The sequence below is a fragment of the Mytilus edulis genome, chromosome 1, assembly GCF_963676685.1.
Source record: "Mytilus edulis chromosome 1, xbMytEdul2.2, whole genome shotgun sequence".
NCBI lineage: Eukaryota > Metazoa > Mollusca > Bivalvia > Mytilida > Mytilidae > Mytilus > Mytilus edulis.
In genome coordinates this window covers 33,384,286-33,404,732 of record NC_092344.1, presented here as the reverse complement: position 1 = coordinate 33,404,732, position 20,447 = coordinate 33,384,286, and the positions used below count along the sequence as shown (strand labels likewise).

The window sequence follows — 20,447 nt, the reverse complement described above, 5'->3', positions numbered from 1 at the left end:
ATACATACTCCCAGCTCACAATTTGACCTATCCTTTTGCTTAAAATAATTTAGTGTTTCTTCTTTTATTACTCTTTGGGTCAGTAAATTTTGGTATATAGTCTAGAAATGCCTTTTTCTGAACTTTTTACCTGCTAACTCTCTTAAAAAAGTCCGTGATTTCAATAAAACGTTTTAAAGTTGTTAGTACCTAGCAGCATTTTGTATTTATGATTGTGGATACATTTTGCCATTTACACTTTATTAAAAGAATTTACTTATTTATTCATTTATTATATTTTTTCAACATATGATAAAAAGAGATGTGGGTTACAAATGTCATAGACAGCAACCCTACAACAATAATTTCTGTGCATTTGTTGTGTTTCTCTGTTTGTCTTTATGATTCTTTAATCCACAATTGATTTGAGCCATATTTGTATTACATTTTAACAAGGAATCCTATATTTGGTTTATGCAAAAATTGCAACGGATTTGAATTAGCAAAAATAAAACCTTGCATTTTAAATTTAATAGCAACATTTTAATTTAACAAAGTCTGAAATGACAATAACAAATCTGTTGTTTTTTTCCATTGTAATTATTCAGCAATCACAAAAATAAAGGCACACACATTTCTAAATTCACAACATAAAAGAGATAAGGTTGGCACCCTCCTCAAAAAGATACAGTATACCTTCAAAATTGTCAAATAAAGGACAGGTACTTTTCAAGAAAGAGATGTTCCCAAAAATACCAATGATTTTAAAGGGCTATGTCCCTTATCCAAGACTGACATACTGTCAAATAAGGGACAAGTATCAGTCTAGAAAGAGATTGACCCAAATCATACAAGTTATTTTACAGAATTATTTCTCTTACCAAAGACTTATGCGTGGAAGAGAAATGCCATTTTTCTTTGCTATGTAAAGTATTCAGTTGTAATAACAGAGTTCCTAAACATTTATCATATCTATTATACAGGGAGAAAATAAACATTTATCTTAAACATTTATCATATCTATCTTCAGGGAGAAGTTAAACTTAGAAAGAGATGACTTACAGACTGAGGCTGATATAAAGATAAGTAATGGAGAAGTTCAGATGTTACAGAAAGAATTAGACAGTATTACAGCAACACTATGTCAACTAGAAAATCAAAAGAAAGATGCTCAGAAATGTCTTGATGAATTAGATGAAAAGGTCTGTCTTTTATACTTAGGCAAACTTTGCTTTTATAAGATTGTTGTTAATGAGCATTAAAATATGAAATATATAAAGCATTACATATGAAGTTTCTGATCATTCAAACTTATTTTTCTTCCTTTCAAAATAAATAGAACTTATTCTCAGTCATATACAATTCTTATCAGTTTATTGAAACATGCCATGGATATAGAGTCTTATGCAGTCATACCACATCTTTTATTTTTATATCAAGAAAAAAAAATCAGCACAATTGATCTACAATTTAGCCACATTTGAATTAGGCCATCACAAATATATATCTCTGTATGTATTCTTGCCTCTGGCAACAATGTGTCAAAAATTGATTTGAAAGAAAAAAATATTATATATTTATGTATCAACAAAATCCAGATAGTCCAGATTTTGTAATTGAGGCATGCATAATTGCTTTATTTGTTATGACCTTTTTTACTTGAGTTTGGCAGGTGTAGGGTCAAATCTATTGTCGTTTGGGAGGTAGGTCTTAGGACACAACTCGAACAACAAAATCTTGCTTACATTTTTGAAAAGATGTTTTTTTTTATGGAACCTATATATTTTTTCAAAATTGATGAAAGCATATATAATATCAGTATCCTGCACAATATATGAATATATGATTTTTTTATAATTATAAAGATACAATTGTCTTTTAATTAAGATTTGCGATATAAACAGATTTACTTTATTTGTAATTTGAGAATTATGTGTATCAATTTCAGAAATCAGATTTAATGGCAAATGTATCAGATATGAAGGAAAAATGTGAAAAAGAAGAAAAAGAAATATTTAATCTAAAATCACAGATTGACAATCAAGATCTTTTCGTGAAGGTATTTATATTTATATTTGAGTTGCTTCCCATTTAATGTATTATGACTTTACATGAAATACCCATATTTACAGACAATTTATTTATTTACCTTATATACATTTAACATTGTTAGCAAATATGAAAACTTCAAGATAAAGAAAAATGGTAGAACAAATCTGGTTGAAGGCTTTTCTTACCTATTTCAAAGCAAGTTTAAATGCATTTGATATAAGCAGAACATTTACATAATATTGTGGTTTTTTTTTATGCTCCAACTGCTTGTCAGTTTTTAGGTACTGAATGGCATAAAGCCATTAAATAAATAACAGAGGCGGATTTAGGGAGGGGGCCCGGGCCCCCCCTTTTTGGGAAAAAAATTGGTTGCTTATATAGGGAATCACTGAAGCGTGACTGGAGCGGGCCCCCTCTTAGGTCAGTCAGTAGGCCCCCACTTATGAAAATTTCTGGATCCGCCACTGAATAACACATAACTGAGGGGATCATAAAAAAAATGTAACCATTGAAAAAAAACCATTGTCAACCGTGTACTTTAATGAGTTTATATGTACACCTTTATTCAGTTTGTCAAAGCATTGATTAGAATAAACTAGGATTGATTCTTCAAAACAGATAAGAAATAATCATTAAAATACATAAAATGTTTTTTTTTGTTTTTCAAATGTTGAAATATGTAATTTTTTTTAAAATGAATGCTTTCTTTTAGAATCAAGAAGAAGAACTTAATAAATTAAAAATAGAATTAAATTCCTTAAGAGATGAAGAAAAGAAATTAGAACAAAACATTGATGGCGGGAAACAACAGATAGCATTGTTTGCTAAATCAAAACAGGAAATACAACAGCAAGTTAATCAGGTAAGGGAGACAATCTGCAATACAAGTCATTTAGCCTGGAATCCCGACCCAATCTAGCTGCGCATCGCAAGGCCCAGGCGTGGAACAAATACCATGTGATCGATTCAGTGCCAGTTGACTCTGAATCTAAAGTGAGGCTGAATAAATATTTGCATAAATTTGATGTTTGATGTAAACCAGCAAAATTGAAATCCAATTCACACCTTGGTTATGTGAAATCTTAAACTTTTAACTTTCTCACCAGGCGATTGCTGATAAGAATGAACCCTTTTCTGCTTACTAATTATCATCATACTAATAATTAGATATGATAACACTATACATCAATTCATAAAGAAAAATGATTACAGTCTAATTTTTACTAATTGATGTTAAACAAGAATTGATTGGATACAGATGTTAAACAAACTTTGCGCGACAAAATTAGTACTAACCAATCATTAACAGGCAGTATATTGATACACGCCTGGCTATACTGACAAGATTAACCAGGCACCCAGGCTACAAGTAATTAAGTTAAAGGGAGACAATCAGACAAAAACAAAAAAAAGTAAATCAGATAAGGGAGATAATCTGAAATACAACAACAAAGTAATCAGGTAAGGGAGACATTCTGAATTACAACAACTAAGTAATTAGGTAAGAGAGACATTCTGAAATACATCAACAAAGTAATCAGGTAAGGGAGACAATCTGTTTATCAATTTCATGCATTTTTTTTTTAAAGTCTTCAAATTTGATTCAAACTTTGATTTTAATTCACTATTTATAAATCTCAAGAAATAATGAAAAATGAATTATAGTATTGGATTATAGTTCCTAATATTGGAATAGAATATTATATTGAGCTCATATTTTGGGAGGAGAATCAGCTAGCCATTTTATTCAGAACCAACTGCCACACAGGTAAGGGAGATAATCTAAAACCAAGACAATATATACAACAAATGGGATAAACAATTTGTTTAATTAATTATTTAATATATTTTTTTAGAAAAGAATGATTAGCAAGTCAATGATATTTGGTATACAGTTGTTTTAGCATTGGCTCTTGTTATTCCATAGAAATTTGATTTTCACTATCAGTCATGGTCCACTGATTTAGATCCTTTGCATAGTTTACATGATAAACCTTTACGTTAAGTGAAACCACTCATGATAAGTCAATGATATTTGGTGTATAGTTGTAATAAGTGTTGGCATATCTTATAAGCATGCAGATTATATGTCCACATCCACCCCAGTCGTATATACTGACATTTAAATTCTTTTTAAACAATTACTTGAAATAGTTTGCATCCAATTTTGCAGGGATTTTATGAATATCAGTTATCTCCCTTTAGCAATGACAATCCTTTACAGACATTGACAAAATATTGTTGTTTCTATTATCAAAATGTATTTGTGAACAAAAATAGTTTATTCCAAGCCAGTAATATCTCATGTTTAATAATAACAGCTATAGTTAGGTGTTGAGTAGAAAATGTAGTTAAAAGACAGCAAGTTTTTTTCTATGACCATTGTAACTAAATATTCATGGTGATTTCTATTGTATTAAATCAGGAAAAAATAAAAGTACAACATTTAGAAGATAAACTCAGAGGTGCCCAAACAGGATCTCGAGGTGTTAATGGTGAAGTGTCAGGAATATTTGCTTCACAGATAACGGATGATAACATGAGTACTCAAGCTACAGTAAGTTTACATACCTTCTGTTATATTATATAGAAATAAGAAGATTTGGTATGACAGTCTGCGCCAAAAACTTTTTATCTTCTAGTCCAAAAAAAATTTTGGAAAATTTTCACTAGTCCGAAGCAATATTTACTAGTGTGGGGCATCTGACTAGTGGCTAACGGTGGGTGCAGACTGGTATGATTGCCAATGAGACAACTCTTTACCAGAGACCAAATAAGATAGAACATAGCAGTTATATGTCAACCTACAGCATTTACCAATGAGCAAACCCACATACAGTAAAAGTCTTTTTTTCCAACATGTGATGATATTATTGTTATAAGTTTTATCCTGTGCTAGAAACATCAAACTTAATCATCTGTTTGTATGTTGCATATAAAGACAAATCTGTCCTTTATCTGTTTGATTGTACATCCAGAAAAATCTGTCCTATATCTGTTTGATTGTACATCCAGAAAAATCTGTCCTTTATCTGTTTGATTGTACATCCAGAAAAATCTGTCCTTTATCTATTTGATTGTACATCCAGAAAAATCTGTCCTTTATCTGTTTGATTGTACATTCAGAAAAATCTATCCTTTATCTGTTTGATTGTACATCCAGAAAAATCTGTCCTTTATCTGTTTGATTGTACATCCAGAAAAATCTGTCCTTTATCTGTTTGATTGTACATCCAGAAAAATCTGTCCTTCATTTGCTTGAATTAACATGTGATATGATTTTGTTACCACTAGTCAATTCTTCTCTTTATCCATTCAATTATTATTTACAAAGTTATATATAACCTGTTTCTGCTTCATACATATAAATTCAATATCATGACCAGTGAAACCAAATATATCCTTGTATAAGATAGCAAAGACAATTCACTTCCTATTTAAAAACTAAAACAAAGCAAAAGCAAAATGCTTTTACTTAAAAAATGAAGTATTATTCCAGTTCTAATTAAAATGTTTGTCGGATAAGAGAAATTATTTAACAATAAATTGCATGTTTTCATAGTTTACATTTCTGCTTTAATCTTTGAATACTGGTACCAAAATTTTCATCTTTAAATCAGCCATCAGCAGCTTTTCAGAACTTTTTATTATTTTAGCTTGGAAGTCCACATAGTATGATAAGTAGTTTTAGTGCAGCATCAGGATTAGACGATTTCAAAGATGATCCATTTAAACATAAAGATCCTTTTGGTGGAGGAAGTGCAGGTCAAGCTGACCCATTCCAAAGTGAAGATCCATTTAAAGAAAGTAAGTGTGATCTTTCTTTAAATTTATTTTCAGGCACACTATTTTAAAAGCATCAAAAATATGAATCACATTCACATAATTGCAATTAAGCAAAAGATCAAATCTTTTATTTAGAAGAAAGTTTATCAGAAGTCTTATGGAAGAAAGGAAAACTAAATAAGTTGAATGGTGTATAGAGGATATAAGACAAAAATTTGTAACTATGAGTTTAAAAGTTTCCATATGGAAAATGAAATGGCTATCATACTTTTTATGCAGATAAAAATCACTGCTGAAAAAAATATTGAAATAGATTTAAAATTCTATATTGAAGAATATGGTATAAGTCATATCAACTTACTAGGTAAGACAAAGGGTGATGGACATATAAATGTAAATATGTGAGATGTTAAAAGTTTTGGTGTCTGGTTAAATGATGTTTTCCCTTTTTTGTTACCCCTTTTTGAGCTCACCTGGGTGTAATAATCTATCATATCTTATGGTTTTTATCTCCCTTGGATGACAATTTTTGTTTACCCATTTTTATTTTTATTTTTTTTCAGAAAGTATAGTTGATAAGAGAGAAACTGTACAAAGCAAAACTTACAAGCTGGACATGATCTAGAAAAAAAAATCACATGGCTGAAAATCTTCATTTGACTCTTTATAGTAGTTATTGCCTTTAAAATATGAAATTTCTCTGAAACAATTTGATAAATTTCCATTGATTTGTATTAATTAAATGCCAAACGCCTGATGAGCCATACCGGTTAGATAGTTCTTGTAAAATGCATACATATTTCAGTACCGGTATTTCAATTATGTATTTTACTATAAGAAAGCATGTCCATCACAACTCTATCTATTTTTCAGGTGATCCATTTAAAGGTAATGGATTTTCTTCAGATCCCTTTGGAGCTGAAGATCCTTTTAAAAGTTCATTTGGTGATACTTCAACTTCCAGTAAGGTAAATATTGGTTAATTAGTTTTAAAGAGAATATTTTATCAGATCTAAATTAGTCAGTCAACATAGACAACATATGACTTTATCATTTTTTTTTTATTTCTTCAGCCAATGCTAAGACAGTATATAAGTTATGGTTTATAATAAAAAGGTTTGTAGCAATAATTCATTACTGAAAGGAGACACTCATAATCTTTCTTTTTATTGGAGTCATTTTATTTTACCATGTTAACAAACACAACTCAACATGTGTTATGTCTCGAAAAAAAAGAAAAATGAAATGACAATAAAATATGATCACTGACAACGTGAACACACAATTATTTGAGAAACATTAAACCAAATTTTTTTTCATTGATGCTTTTTATGGGTGTTTAGACTTTTCTATCTGGTTGTGCAATGATTTATTTTATGATTGTAACTTTGTTATTAAAGAAGACTCATGTATGACATGTTCAAATTGTGAAAGTGGTATAATTAAATCATGCTCTTAAATATTTTAACAATGTTAAATAATTCTACTGTATAAACTTGTTAAAATTATGGAAAGTAAAGAGTCTATTTTGGGTTTTCTCAACATTGGGTACAGATGTAAAGTGAGAAATACAGGCTCTGTTCAGTTTCTTTTTTTCATGTTTACTTCATGGGTATCTCTAACAGATTTAGATTTTGAAACACTTTCATATTTAATATTATGGTTATCTTTAATCTTTTTCAGAGTGATCCATTTGGTAATGCGGACCCATTTAGCGGTTCTTTTTCATCAACATCATCGTCTAGTAGTAAAAAAGCTAATGATTCTTTTGATCCTTTTGGAGGAAGCGGAAAACCATCAGTAAGTTTTCGTCAACATGTTAATTTCCAAAGTAGTTCTTCTACCATAAGACTAAAACTTTCTGTGCACTAGATGGCAGTGTCTTATATAAAAATCCTTCTGGCTTCCCCCAACTGATTTTCAAAACATATATGTACATTGTTAATACCTATAAGAGGAAAGTAGGTCAATAAGAATTTTGTCAAATTTGAACAACATGTTTTTGATAAAAAAAAACCAAAAAAAAACTTTGAGAAACATTTTTTTGGTGCTCATGTATTGTCAAATTTGGTCTACAGATATTATAAACTATTCCAAATTGATTCCAGGTGTCAATTTTTTTTAAAACTTACAATTTGTTACAAATATAATACAAACTTATTGTTCGTGAACTGATTAGTATGAAAATTTTAAAAACATTTCTGTAAAGTTAATGAGCAGTTTTAGAGAATGTTTTTATGCCCCACCTACGATAGAGCGGCATTATGTTTTCTGGTCTGTGCGTCCGTCTGTCTGTTAGTCCGTTTGTTCATCCGTCCGTTCTTCCTGCTTCCCATGTAAAAGTTAAAATAAAACCTGTAAACCACCCTTGTAAAAACACATAAAAACTTTTTAAAAAATGTAATTATTGTATATAATGTTGTTGTGTTATGATTGTTAATTTATTGTTAATTTATTTTTTTGGTGGTTGAACTGTTCGACATACAAAAGTATGGTTACCCTATAAAGGGTGTTAATATCCAGAGAAGAAGCTTCAGGTTAAAGTTTTTGGTCAACAGTGATCTGGAAGGATTTTTTCTCAATGGGCCCAGGGCCCCTCAAAATTAAATTCAAGGGGCCATTTAAAAAAAATAATGGGCCATGTTGTCAAATGAATGGGCCATTTGAATTGACTACAGTGAAAAAAGTAAAAAAGTGTATATCTCGGCAAAGAGATGGTGGTACTTACCTTTATGATTTTAAATAATATTATAGATATTGTGCCTGTGATTTTGTTATTTCAATTCAACAAAGAATGTAAAATAATTTCTTCCAAACCAGATAATATTTAAGATATCCTTTATTTATAATGTTTCTACTGCTACTGTTGTCTTGTTCATGTGCATGGGTTTTTTTTACATTAAATTTGGGTCTTCGTCGATACCATACTTATTCCCGACGTTCCGTATTAGAGGACGTATTTGGCATTTCCTCTGCACTTTTTGTATTATTATTACTTCATCATGATGACAACAATAACAGTAGAGAGTATCATTAATTGATAAAACAAAACAACAATTCGCTGAAGGCATGTTTACAAAATGTCAAAACAAGCCAAAGACCAAAAAGTGACATGGACAGTTAGTCGCCTTTTATGGAGACAAAAACTATATTCATAAAAAGGCTTTGGTTTTTTTCAATCGAAATAGTAGCAACTGAACTAAGTTAAAAGATAATAATTAGAGACAAATCTCGTCTGTACTAGCCAAATTTTACAAATTTAAGGTTGTAAAAAATCATATCATGAATGATGGATAAATTAATTACGTTTTTTGGGTAATCAGTTACACCCCATGGTTCTATTATTTCCATAGGAAAACACCCGAGACGTCCCAAAAATATATAGGTGCTCCTATCATTGGAGGAACATTACACAGTTGTGTACACACACATGGCGGCACGGAACACGATCAGAAATCCATTTGACGATATCTAAACGTATCGAAACGAAGTGAAAAATATCGTGCGCCACGTGGGCGCTTACATAAGTCACTCTATGCGCCATTTCTGGTCGATATGCGCTATAGGCGCAGGGCGCACGACCTTCCCGATCACTGGGTCAAGGTAGTTTTTGATGAAGTTGAAGTCCAATCAACTTGAAACTTAGTACACATGTTCCCCATGATATGATCTTTCTAATTTTAATGTCAAATTAAATTTTGACCTCAATTTATAATAGCTCTTCATCTTTTATATAAGCTTTGGATTTCAAATATTTTGGCCACGAGCATCACTGAAGAGACATGTATTGTCGAAATGCGCATCTGGTGCAAGAAAATTAGTACCGTTAATTTTATTAACAGTCCACTGAACATAAAAAATGATAGTGCGAAGTTCATGTTAAAGTTTTGGTTAAAGTTTTTGGTCAAGGTAGTTTTTGATGAACTTGAAGTCACATCAACTTGAAACTTAATTCCAAATTTTAAGTTTTGACCCCAATTTCACGGTCCACTGAATATGGAAAATGATAGTGTGAGTGGGGCACCCATGTACTTTGGACACATTCTTGTTTAGATATAAAATGTTTGTTGTGATAAAAAATCAAGATTTTATTATGAATAAAAGACTTTGTTGATTCATATTTTCTGTTTTCTATTTATTTTTAGAAACCAGGCTCACTGTTTGCAGATGCTGACCCATTTGCACTAAAGTCATCATCCCCATCTAAAAAAAGTTCCCCATCGCCTGCTCCATCATCCAAAGATAAAAAGAAACCACCCCCTCGACCTGCACCTCCTAGAGGAACCAGTCCTAATCCAATTAAAGCAGCATCTGCTGCATGGAATGATCCATTTGCTGGGTCCGATCCATTTTCTGGATCAGGGGCACCAAAGGCAACAGGAAATGATGCGTTTGCTAATTTTGCTGATTTTAGTCCTGGAAAAGTAAGTACTAAACAATTATAGTTTGTTTTAAAAAAATAATTGCCCATGCATCATCTCTTCTATTTAACGTATTGGGAATAAATAATGTTAAATATAGAAGGTAAATTAGTTATAAAACAAGTACCAGACTAAATGAAGCGATGCATTTAGAATTGGTATGAGTATTATTATCCCATCAGACACAACTGAATTAAAATCCCAAATTAAGTATTGATACTTTTACTGTATGAAGGAAGAAATAATATGTCTATAATACAGACAATTTGATTTTAAATTCAATTTTCAATTCAACTTCAAGGCATGCAAAGTTTTTTTATCTCTTAAAGGAGGAAAACTAAAGTATTGTACAAAATGCTGTGGTAGAATGAAGGTAACAGTAGTTAACAGAATTCAAATTTTATTATTCCATAAGAATATATAAATAAAAATAAAAAAGTAGCACTATAACCATATAAGGATATGACATGAACTCCAACACACATTGAGACCAGGGGTTGAAGTCATAAAACTTTGCTCAGTGCTTGGAGCACATAAATCATGCTTGAAACATGAAATCCAGCATTTTGATTGGTTGATTTTGGATTACGAGTACAAAAAACTGACTCGAGAGTTTTATGACTTCAAGGCCAGGTCCTCCTGCTATGCATGCATAACCTGCCATACGAATCCACATTCATCCAATATGTTATGTTATGTTTCTCTTATGTATTTGACAATATGATTATATAAGCAAACTTTGATGTTCTTTTCTGATAATATGCAAAAAACTATGTTCTATCTGTGACATTATCAGACAAAGTCACCTTTGTCCAATTTTTTACAATAATAAATTTCAAGAAAAAAGAAGAAATTTGATGTCATATTCCAATGCTGACCAATGTAGATCTGAGAATAACCATAATATAAATTGATTATAAAAAAGTATTTGCTTGTATGGAAATTTTCAAATGGCAGAAAATAAAAAAAACAGACATGATAAAACTTCATGTATTACATTTAGGGTCACAAGTTCACATACAATTCAATGCTACAAAGGTTACTGCATATCTACAAAAGAGTGATGGGAATTTTGCTGCTTAAAAGTATTCACATTGTAAAAATTGACAAATTATTGAAAAGTTTTGCTCATAACGATTGGAAACTGAAAGATATTTATTTAGTGCAATAAGGATATCTTTGATACTGTATTTTAATCTTGATTTCTTAATCTGTTTTTCAGTTTGATGATACAAATGCTTGGGGAAGCTGAAATCTGTATCTTATAATAAGTGGACCAATTAACTCCCACCCGTGCTGCCACATGTGCAATATTGATTATTAATTGTTGTATACAAGGTTAGGATGTGTGTTGTTTTTGTTATCAGTGAGCTTGTTTACATTTCAACCAGTACATTTCAACAACAAGTGTTGAATACCAAAAACAGTAATTATCAGTCGTTGATTATATAATTTATCCAAAATATTCATAAAGGAATTAAAGTAACAGTGACAAAGACTGTTTGAATTTTCAGTGAAGAACGAAGCAATGCTTTTTTGAACAAAAATAGTTTTTTTCCTGCACAGCTTTTTGAAACCGAACATGTTGTATACCATTTTTTGTAGAGATGTTGTGTATTAATGTGCCAAACTGTTTATTATGCAAATGTTTTAAAAATACCATGAATTATTACTAAAAGTCATAGAAAGTTATGGGTTTTAACCCTATCAGTAATATATAAAACATTGTGTTCAATTGAATTATAAATCTTTTATTATACTATGTATAACATATGTGTAGTCAGTTGATTCCTGATAATTGAATTCAAGGTTATATCTTCATTCAAGGTTATATACTCAACGCAGGTCAAGTCAATGGTAGATTGGCTTTTAATCTGATATTCATCGACTTTAATATCAAGTAAAACTGGTACTTTAAAAAGATACTACTTTCAACCCTTATGTGTAGTTAACATATAAATGTGTTGTGTCTGGCATTTGTCACAATAAATTACTGTTAATCTTTTATCAGTGGTTGACAAAAAGTAAGAATATTAAACATTTTCTTCTTGTTTGATATTAATGAAAATAACTGATAAATCTGTTACATTAATTATAAAGTAGTGTTGAAGTATCAATGTATTAAGTGTTTTATTGTCTTTAGATGTAGTAAGAACATTGTAATGTTGTTTACATCCTGGTTATTTGAAATACATGTATTGTCATGACAATTAGAAAACAAAAGTTGGAAGTTTTTAAAATTAGTCTTGTGACTTAGTATCTTATTGTTAGACACTAGAAATGGGAGACTGGGGAGCACAATTCATTAACTATTTTTCATCCAAATTTTTGTATAATCTCATGATGATGCCACTCACCTATTCCTTATGTATTTGCACATAACAATCTTTAAAATATAAATTCCTTTTATATAGCCATTCATCTTTAGGTATTTGGTACGTTGTTTAAGTTTGACTCATAACTATTTATTGACATAGAAGTATTCTCATTTATGACTAAAATAGCTGTTATATGACAGTTCATCCATTAAAAAGACATGATTTGAATGGAATTTTTATTTGGGATATCCCAAAAATTGTTCTTATAGAAAAGTGAAGTCCATGATATTGTGAAATGAAGACTCAGTAAACAAATTCTCTGAAATCTGTTCTCATATACAAGCATATGAGTTATTCATCAAAAGAAAATACAGAAAATCTATGTAAAATGGAAAAGCCCCAAATGCTGTCAACAGAAAATGTGTCAAGTTCAGGAACTGAATATTTGAGAGTGAACTACACTTAAATATAAGAGATGCTGGATAAAATGGCCAACCATGTATAAAGTAATGGCTAAATGACAAAATGTTTGCAATATTTATCAAGTTTGATAATGGCATAGAAAACAAGTTATAATGATCACAAAGATTCATTAAACATTTTCTTTTAAAAATGTATACTTAACCAGAGTTTCATGGTTAATTGGGAAAAAAGACAACCTCAAAATGTGTTTTGTGTCTTTTTGTGTCTGCCTTACCTCTCCTCTAGCTCAAATTAACCTAGTTTCATGAATGTGTTGGAAAAGTTTCAAACAGAGCATATTTCAGTTCTTATAATTAATGTTTTCAGTATTATGATCAGCAAGTAGAATACAACACTCTCATATAAAGTATTTGAAAGATACAACAGTTGAGTATTATGACATGTTTATTTTTTTGGTTATATTCAGAATTTTAATGCTTTAATTATTTTTCAAACATTGACAGTTCTGAAATCCCAGTGCATTGCTATTTCTTTTCCTCAATATTTTGTTTTGTTTTTTGTTCAGTTAACAAATCTGGTCAATAAATTTTTATTATAAGCAATGTCTTGTGATCAAATTCTCATTATATTTTTTATTTATTGAACGATCAATATCGTACCAACAGTCATATTTTAAGTTTTCATAATACCAGTGTTAAACAATGAAATAGAGTTGTGTTTCTTTTATCTTAAGCATATATAGATATATACACACATCGTAGTTTCCTGTTTTATTGAAAGATGTTATTCCATAATGGCTGTGTCATGTTTGATTGCGTTGAAACACATAAATATTCATTATTCATTGTCACAACTTCTGTTTTATAAGTTGAGATTTTTTTATTTACATGAGAGCTGTGCTTTCATTCATGAACTATTTTTATTGTGATATCTGTATTCCAGTTTTATCTTAGGTTCTAATTTTAATAAATGTACATCCTAGTATGAATTTCATTTGTAAATATTAGCAATAAATTATATCAATCATTAATGTATTCTTTTATCATCTCTTTAATTTTTTCTGGCACTCTTGCTTCCTCAACCAATAAAAACTGACTGCCAAGAAATAATACAATAGTGTTAAAGTAGCCTAAAACAAGAACAATCAATCTTTTCTTATCTTAAATTATAAGTTTAGAAACAGTGAAATATACAAGGTACAAGGTTGCTTTCAAAACAATGATTGAAATCATATTATAATATTTACCTACTGTCTTAACATTGATCCAAACAGTATCAGCACTCTCTTATAAAAATCTCTTCGAATCCAAAATTATGACATTTCACACTACATCTTGTCAGTTGTTCCATAGAAGAAACATGTAGATTGAAGGTCATGTTCAAAAAAATTGTTAAACATAGCCCTCAGGTTTTCCAATAATGCATTTAAAAATGTGGAAGCAGAAATTTCAACTTTTTTGGATTCGAGCGTCACTGATGAGTCTTTTGTAGACGAAATGCGTGTCTGGCGTATATACAAATTTAGTCCTGGTATCTATGATGAGTTTATTTACAACCACTGTGTCGATGCCACTGCTGGTGGAGATTTATTTCGCCGAGGGTATCACCAACCCAGTAGTCAGCACTTTTTGTGCTGACATGAATTATCATTGATATGGTTATATTTATATAAATTAACTGTTTACAAAATTTAGAATTTTTGAAATAATAAGGCTTTTCTACCTCAGGCATAGATTACCTTACCTGGATTTGGCAAAACTTTTAGGAATTTTGGTCCTCAATGCTCTTCAACTTCGTACTTTATTTGGCCTTTTTAACTTTTTTGGATTCCAGTGTCACTGATGAGTCTTTTGTAGATGAAACGCGTGTCTGACGTATATAAAAAATTTAGTCCTTTGTATCTATGATGAGTTTATTTCTTATCCCTATACTAAACCTATTGCAACTAACATTTTCAATTACAAACAGGTTTTGCAGGATCTCAATATTGACGACTTCAAGTCTAAACCTCCTGATTGCACTTGTTCTAGTTCCCAATTCATATATAATCCGGCTTGCCACGTTATTACCGATGATCTCAACATTAACACTTCCCTACGAAATGTGTTATCAAAAGGTCCGAAATATCATGAGCCTAAATCCATCAATTGGAAATACAACTTTAAAATTTTGATGGATTCAGTCGAGGATTATGCCAGGCAAAGTGCTAAGCGCAAGTAGGAAGACGTAGACACTCTTTCAGAATAGATTAAGCATTGAGTTCGTTGATACAAATCAAAATTAAGAAACTGAATGGGTCTATCAATACCCATGCTACGTCAATCTTTAAAGACCCAAATATTGCAAAACACTTATCCTACCTCCATGACAAATATGTTTTTGTCCCGCAGATAAAGCCCCAAACAACATAGTCTTTGTGTGGAAATCTCATTACATAAACTGCTTGATAAATTAATAAGTTTTGACAATTCACTTGGAAACTCAATATATACCCTCACAACACTTACAAAAGAGGAAATCCTTGTTAAGCATAGGTCTGTTCTATGTTCCTTTGGAATTTCAACCGAAGATGAAGAACTGGATGTCCCATCACTGTATTGGATACCTAAACTACATAAGTGTCCTTACAAACAATGGTATATTGCTGGGTCTTCCAAGTGCTCCACGAAACCTCTTTCTAAATTATTAACATCTATTTTATCAGCAATCAAAACTGGGCTTCAGAGTTATTGTGAAACTGCCTATTTAAGAGGTGGCGTGAATCAGATGTGGATACTAAAAAATTCCAAAGATCTTTCAGAGTACATATAATCTAACTCTCTTTCATCTTGTAATAGTATTAAAACATTTGACTTTTCTACACTTTACACAAGTATTCCACAGTCCAAACTAAAAGACAAACTGAAAGAGTTGGTATTGCTTGCTTCATAAAAAGAATGGCCAACGTAGATACAAGTATCTTGTCTTAGGGAGGGATAAATCCTACTTTGTAAAGGATCACTCTGATTCAAACAAAAAATTCTCTGAAACTGACATTATCAAAATGCTTGATTTCTTGAATGACACCATATTTGTTACGTTCGGAGGACGTGTTTTTCAACAGACTGTCGGCATTCCAATGGGAACAAATTGTGCCCCTCTACTTGCCGACTTGTTTCTTTATTATTATGAGGCTGACTTAATGCGGGATCTTCTTAGGAAGAAACATAAGAAGTTAACGATATCCTTTAACTCTACTTTCCGCTATAAAGATGATGTTCTTTCACTAAATAATTCAAAATTTGGTGACTATGTGGAACGCATCTATCTAGAGATAAAGGATACTACAGATACAGTTTAGTAGGCCTCTAATCTTGACTTACATCTAGAAATTGACAATGAGGGTCGATTGAAAACAAAACTTTCCGACAAAACAGATGATTTCAGCTTTCCAATTGTGAACTTTCCATTTCTAAGTAGCAACATTCCAGCAGCACCTGCATACGGGGTATATATCTCTAAATTGATACGATATTCCCGTGCTTGCATTTCGTATCATCATTTTCTTGATAGAGGGTTGCTGCTCACAAGGAAGCTATTTAACCAAGAGTTCCAAATGGTGAAGTTGAAATCACCCCTTCGTAAATTTTACGGACGCTATCACGAGTTGGTTGACCGTTATCGAATAACCGTTTCACAAATGATATCGGATATGATCATTACGTCGTAACTACAATCCCCTTCCCTTTCATGAATGTGACCTACCGAATTAGACTATTTACCGGATTTGTTATCAAATGAGCAACACGACGGGTGTCACATGTGGAGCAGGATCTGCCTACCCTTCCGGAGCATCTGAGATCACCCCTAGTTTTTGGTGGGGTTCGTGTTGCTTATTCTTTGGTTTTCTATGTTGTGTCATGTGTACTATTGTTTGTCAGTCTGTCTTTTTCATTTTTAGCCATGGCGTTCTCAGTTTATTTTCGATTTATGAGTTTGGCTGTCCCTTTGGTATCTTTCGTCCCTCTTTTGTAAACGCAATAATTTAAACTCGCATTTTGAAATGTTTTATAAATAGATAGATAGATAGATAGATAGATAGATAGATAATTTTTTTAACCAATCATGGTGCCCAAAATTTGAGCTATGCAATCAAATGAATTACAAAATAAAGCACAGAAAATGATAAGAATGATTAAAGTACATTTAAACAAAAAACCACATGAATACACATTTACACTAATTAACCTGATATAAACCAAGTGAATATGAATATTTATATGAATTAAACAGAATTTTTCTCAAAATCGTAAAAATAAAAATCGCATTAAAGTCTAAAATGACAAAATCACAATAATAAATGCACGCAATAATTTCTGAATTTACAGTACTTTAATTGGATCATTGTCAGATCCTGGTTAGCAAAATATGGATACAGAATCTCTATTCGAATCAGATTGGTTTAAAATTGTGAAACTCATTTGCATATATTGGAAGACTCAACTCTTACAAACACGAACAACTTTATTTATAAAAATAAGTTTGTAAATAAAATTTATTTAGCAAGTAACATGATTTATGCAGCAGTTTTCTAGGAAAATCATTTAAAAGGTCAGGACTATCGTTAATGTGTATTATATAGTAGGTTCTTTAGTTTATCATTGAAAACTTTTTTCCAGTCATTGATAAGATGAAGAATAACAATAGCGTTGTTTTGTTTTTTATAAATGTTTTGGCTATTTCTTAGTATTTTATGACGTTGTTGAGTCGTAAATATTAACCTTGTATCTTTTCTTTTCTAATTTGAGATAAGATATTGTTTACATTAAGAAAGAAAGTGGTCTGTATACAACATTCCTAGATGTTCACAATTTTCAGAAGATTCATCTTAACATTGTACCTTTTGGTGATCTTTTGCCATTATACCATTACCATATTTGATTTTGGCTGGCATTGATAGAAGAAAAGTGTCTTCAAGGTTTGGCTAGCCACAACTAGTTTTCTTAAAATGTCTTGTACCAAGTCAGGAATAAGGCAGGTGTTATCTCAAAGTTCGTTTCTATGTATGTTGAATTGTCGTTTTTTATTGTTGTACTTCAGTGTTCTGTTGTTTCGTTGTTTTCCTCTTATAGTAGATGTGTTTTCCTCGGTGTTAGTTTGTAACCCGGATTTGTTTTCTCTCAAACGATTTATGACATTTGAACAGCGATATACTACTGTTGCATTTATTCTATATGTCACTACCATTCAGTAAGAAGACCGATATTCATTTTCCTATTTTCACAATAGGGCTTTCACTAGGAGAAATAATTTTGCTGTCGTTTGACTCCCCTGTTGAACCTGTAACAGTGGGTAATCTAATTTCATTAGTCGTATTTTTGTATTAGTTTTAAAAGGATGGCGAGTTAAACCCATGCCCAACATTACAATCTAGAGTCATCTGGGGCTCAAAGCACAAATAAATATAGGATCCTGGAATGTTCAAACCATGTATGAAACATCAAAGACTACATAGGTCATCGAAGAAATGCAGCTCTACATGATGGTCATTCTTTACGTGAGCGAATGTATTAGACTGGCTCAGGAAAGACCAGAACAAATAGTTGAAACAGTATACTACATTTTGGACAGAAAGACAGTCATATTGTTGTAGAGCAATCATTAAAAGCAAAGAAAATCGAAAACATTGTTAGAACGGGAACCAATCAGTGAAAGATAAGTAACAACCAGGATTAATTTAGAATGTTGGAAGCTTTCTACCATACAGTGTTACGCACTAACAAACGATGCCCAAGTTGAAACAAAAGATGATTTTTACGAACAGCTGAAGACTGCCATTGCTAAAGTACTTCAACAAGACATGCTGGCAATAATGGGAGTTCTTTATGCAAAAGTAGAGACAGACAACACTGATACGGAAAATGGCATTCGAAGGCATGATGGAAACGAAAATGGGGAAAGTGTTTTCGATCTTTGTCTTTGCAATAAATCGTTGATAGGAGGAACCATCTTTCTCCATAAAAAACATCTATAAGCTAACATGGAAATCACAGATTGGAAGGACAGTAAACCATATTGACTACATATTGGTGTATAACAAGTAGTTTATATCATTTGGACGAGTACTATAGGATGCAGACGTAAACAGTTTTACTGAAGCTCCCTGTTATCTAAAGCTTGAAAAAGGACCAACTGAAAATAAGAGCAGAAAGTGAATAGACACATAGGGATAAAGTCACCAATGTCAAGAAAGCATTTTGCTTAGAACTGAAAAATGTGTTTAGTGTGCTAAACATCTCTGCGGATTGAGACGGATCTACCTACCCTTCCGGAGCACCCGAGATCACACCAGATTTTGGCGAGGTTCGTGTTGCTTTGTCTTTAGTTTTCTATGTTATGTCTTGTGTAATGTTATTTGTCTGTTTGTGTTTTTCTTTTTTAGCCATGGCGTTGTCAGTTTATTTTCGATTGATGAATTTGACTTATCTGGAATCTTTGGCTCCTCCTTTACAAGAGTAATGGGATAACAACAAAGATGTTAATGTAAAGATTTGCAGAAGAGACAGTTGGTCTCGAAATTAAAAAAAAAAAGAAAAACTGCAAATAAGTAAATGTTAAAGTCAACAGATTACAAGATCAACTACAAGTAACATACAAAACATAATACAAAGAAGTTAAAAGAAGTGCTAGAAAAGATAAGACAATGTGTGGATGACTTACAAAACAGGCAGAAAAAGCAGCCATTCTTGCTGATAAGTACAGTTTACAAAATCAACAATTCATCTTTGTAGAACATAAAAAGCCCAGACAGCTGTTGTGAACGACAAAAAAAATTGGCAAATCGTTGAAACAGTAGGGGAACAAGCAGAAAGGTGGATTCAACATTTCAAAGAGGCATTAAACTGCCCTGAGCTTGATGTCATAGCTAACCCCGAACCACCAGAAGATGCTTTAATTACCATACAGAACCACCAACTATAGAATAAGTAAGCAATATCATTTAAGGTGGTATGGGTGTCTTCCTCCATCTTTGATTGTAAAAAACAGAGAACCAAAGGTCCATCCTTTCTATCAAGTTAGCAAAATGTGATGCCGGAATGCAGATATTTAATGTGAATTTGCATTTAAAAGAACCAATTTATAAGAATATAACTTACAAATATTAATATTTTTGCAAATGTTGATTAGTTTTGGTTGTTTTAAAAAAAAAAATTTAAATAGGCATTTCAAGGTGAGGTAACTCTAAAACAGTGCATTTTCTGAAGGATTCTTCATGAAATTTTCCTATTTTGTATTTTACCCGCAAAAAAAGTACGGTGACCCTTTCTTTTCTTTTGATATGTAAAGCATTGTCTGAAGTATTTAACAATTCTATCATTTTGTTTAGTTTCTAATGACAAAATGGTGTTTTTACCTGTATAATCCATACAAAATGTGTCATTTTGTCACGTTCTGTAGCTTGAGAAAATGCACGGTGACCTATCATTTT

The 20,447-nt window shown here is 31.4% G+C and overlaps 1 protein-coding gene across 2 annotated transcripts in view; it reads left to right on the top strand.

The window, feature by feature from the left end:
• The window catches only part of LOC139481356 (epidermal growth factor receptor substrate 15-like 1), a 47,513-nt gene extending 33,504 nt beyond the window's left edge, over positions 1 to 14,009 (top strand). The window contains exons 12-21 of one of the 2 annotated variants that reach the window (XM_071264661.1): positions 1,010 to 1,181; positions 1,928 to 2,038; positions 2,744 to 2,893; positions 4,457 to 4,588; positions 5,688 to 5,838; positions 6,691 to 6,785; positions 7,501 to 7,617; positions 9,963 to 10,241; positions 10,568 to 10,611; positions 11,461 to 11,592. In XM_071264661.1, the coding sequence (XP_071120762.1) occupies positions 1,010 to 1,181; positions 1,928 to 2,038; positions 2,744 to 2,893; positions 4,457 to 4,588; positions 5,688 to 5,838; positions 6,691 to 6,785; positions 7,501 to 7,617; positions 9,963 to 10,241; positions 10,568 to 10,579 (1,219 nt within the window). In that variant the 3' untranslated portion in view covers positions 10,580 to 10,611; positions 11,461 to 11,592. Of the gene's footprint in view, positions 1 to 1,009; positions 1,182 to 1,927; positions 2,039 to 2,743; positions 2,894 to 4,456; positions 4,589 to 5,687; positions 5,839 to 6,690; positions 6,786 to 7,500; positions 7,618 to 9,962; positions 10,242 to 10,567; positions 10,612 to 11,460 lie in introns of both variants that reach the window. The other variant, XM_071264652.1, reaches the window with a different exon arrangement.
• Positions 14,010 to 20,447: the final 6,438 nt, after the last annotated feature.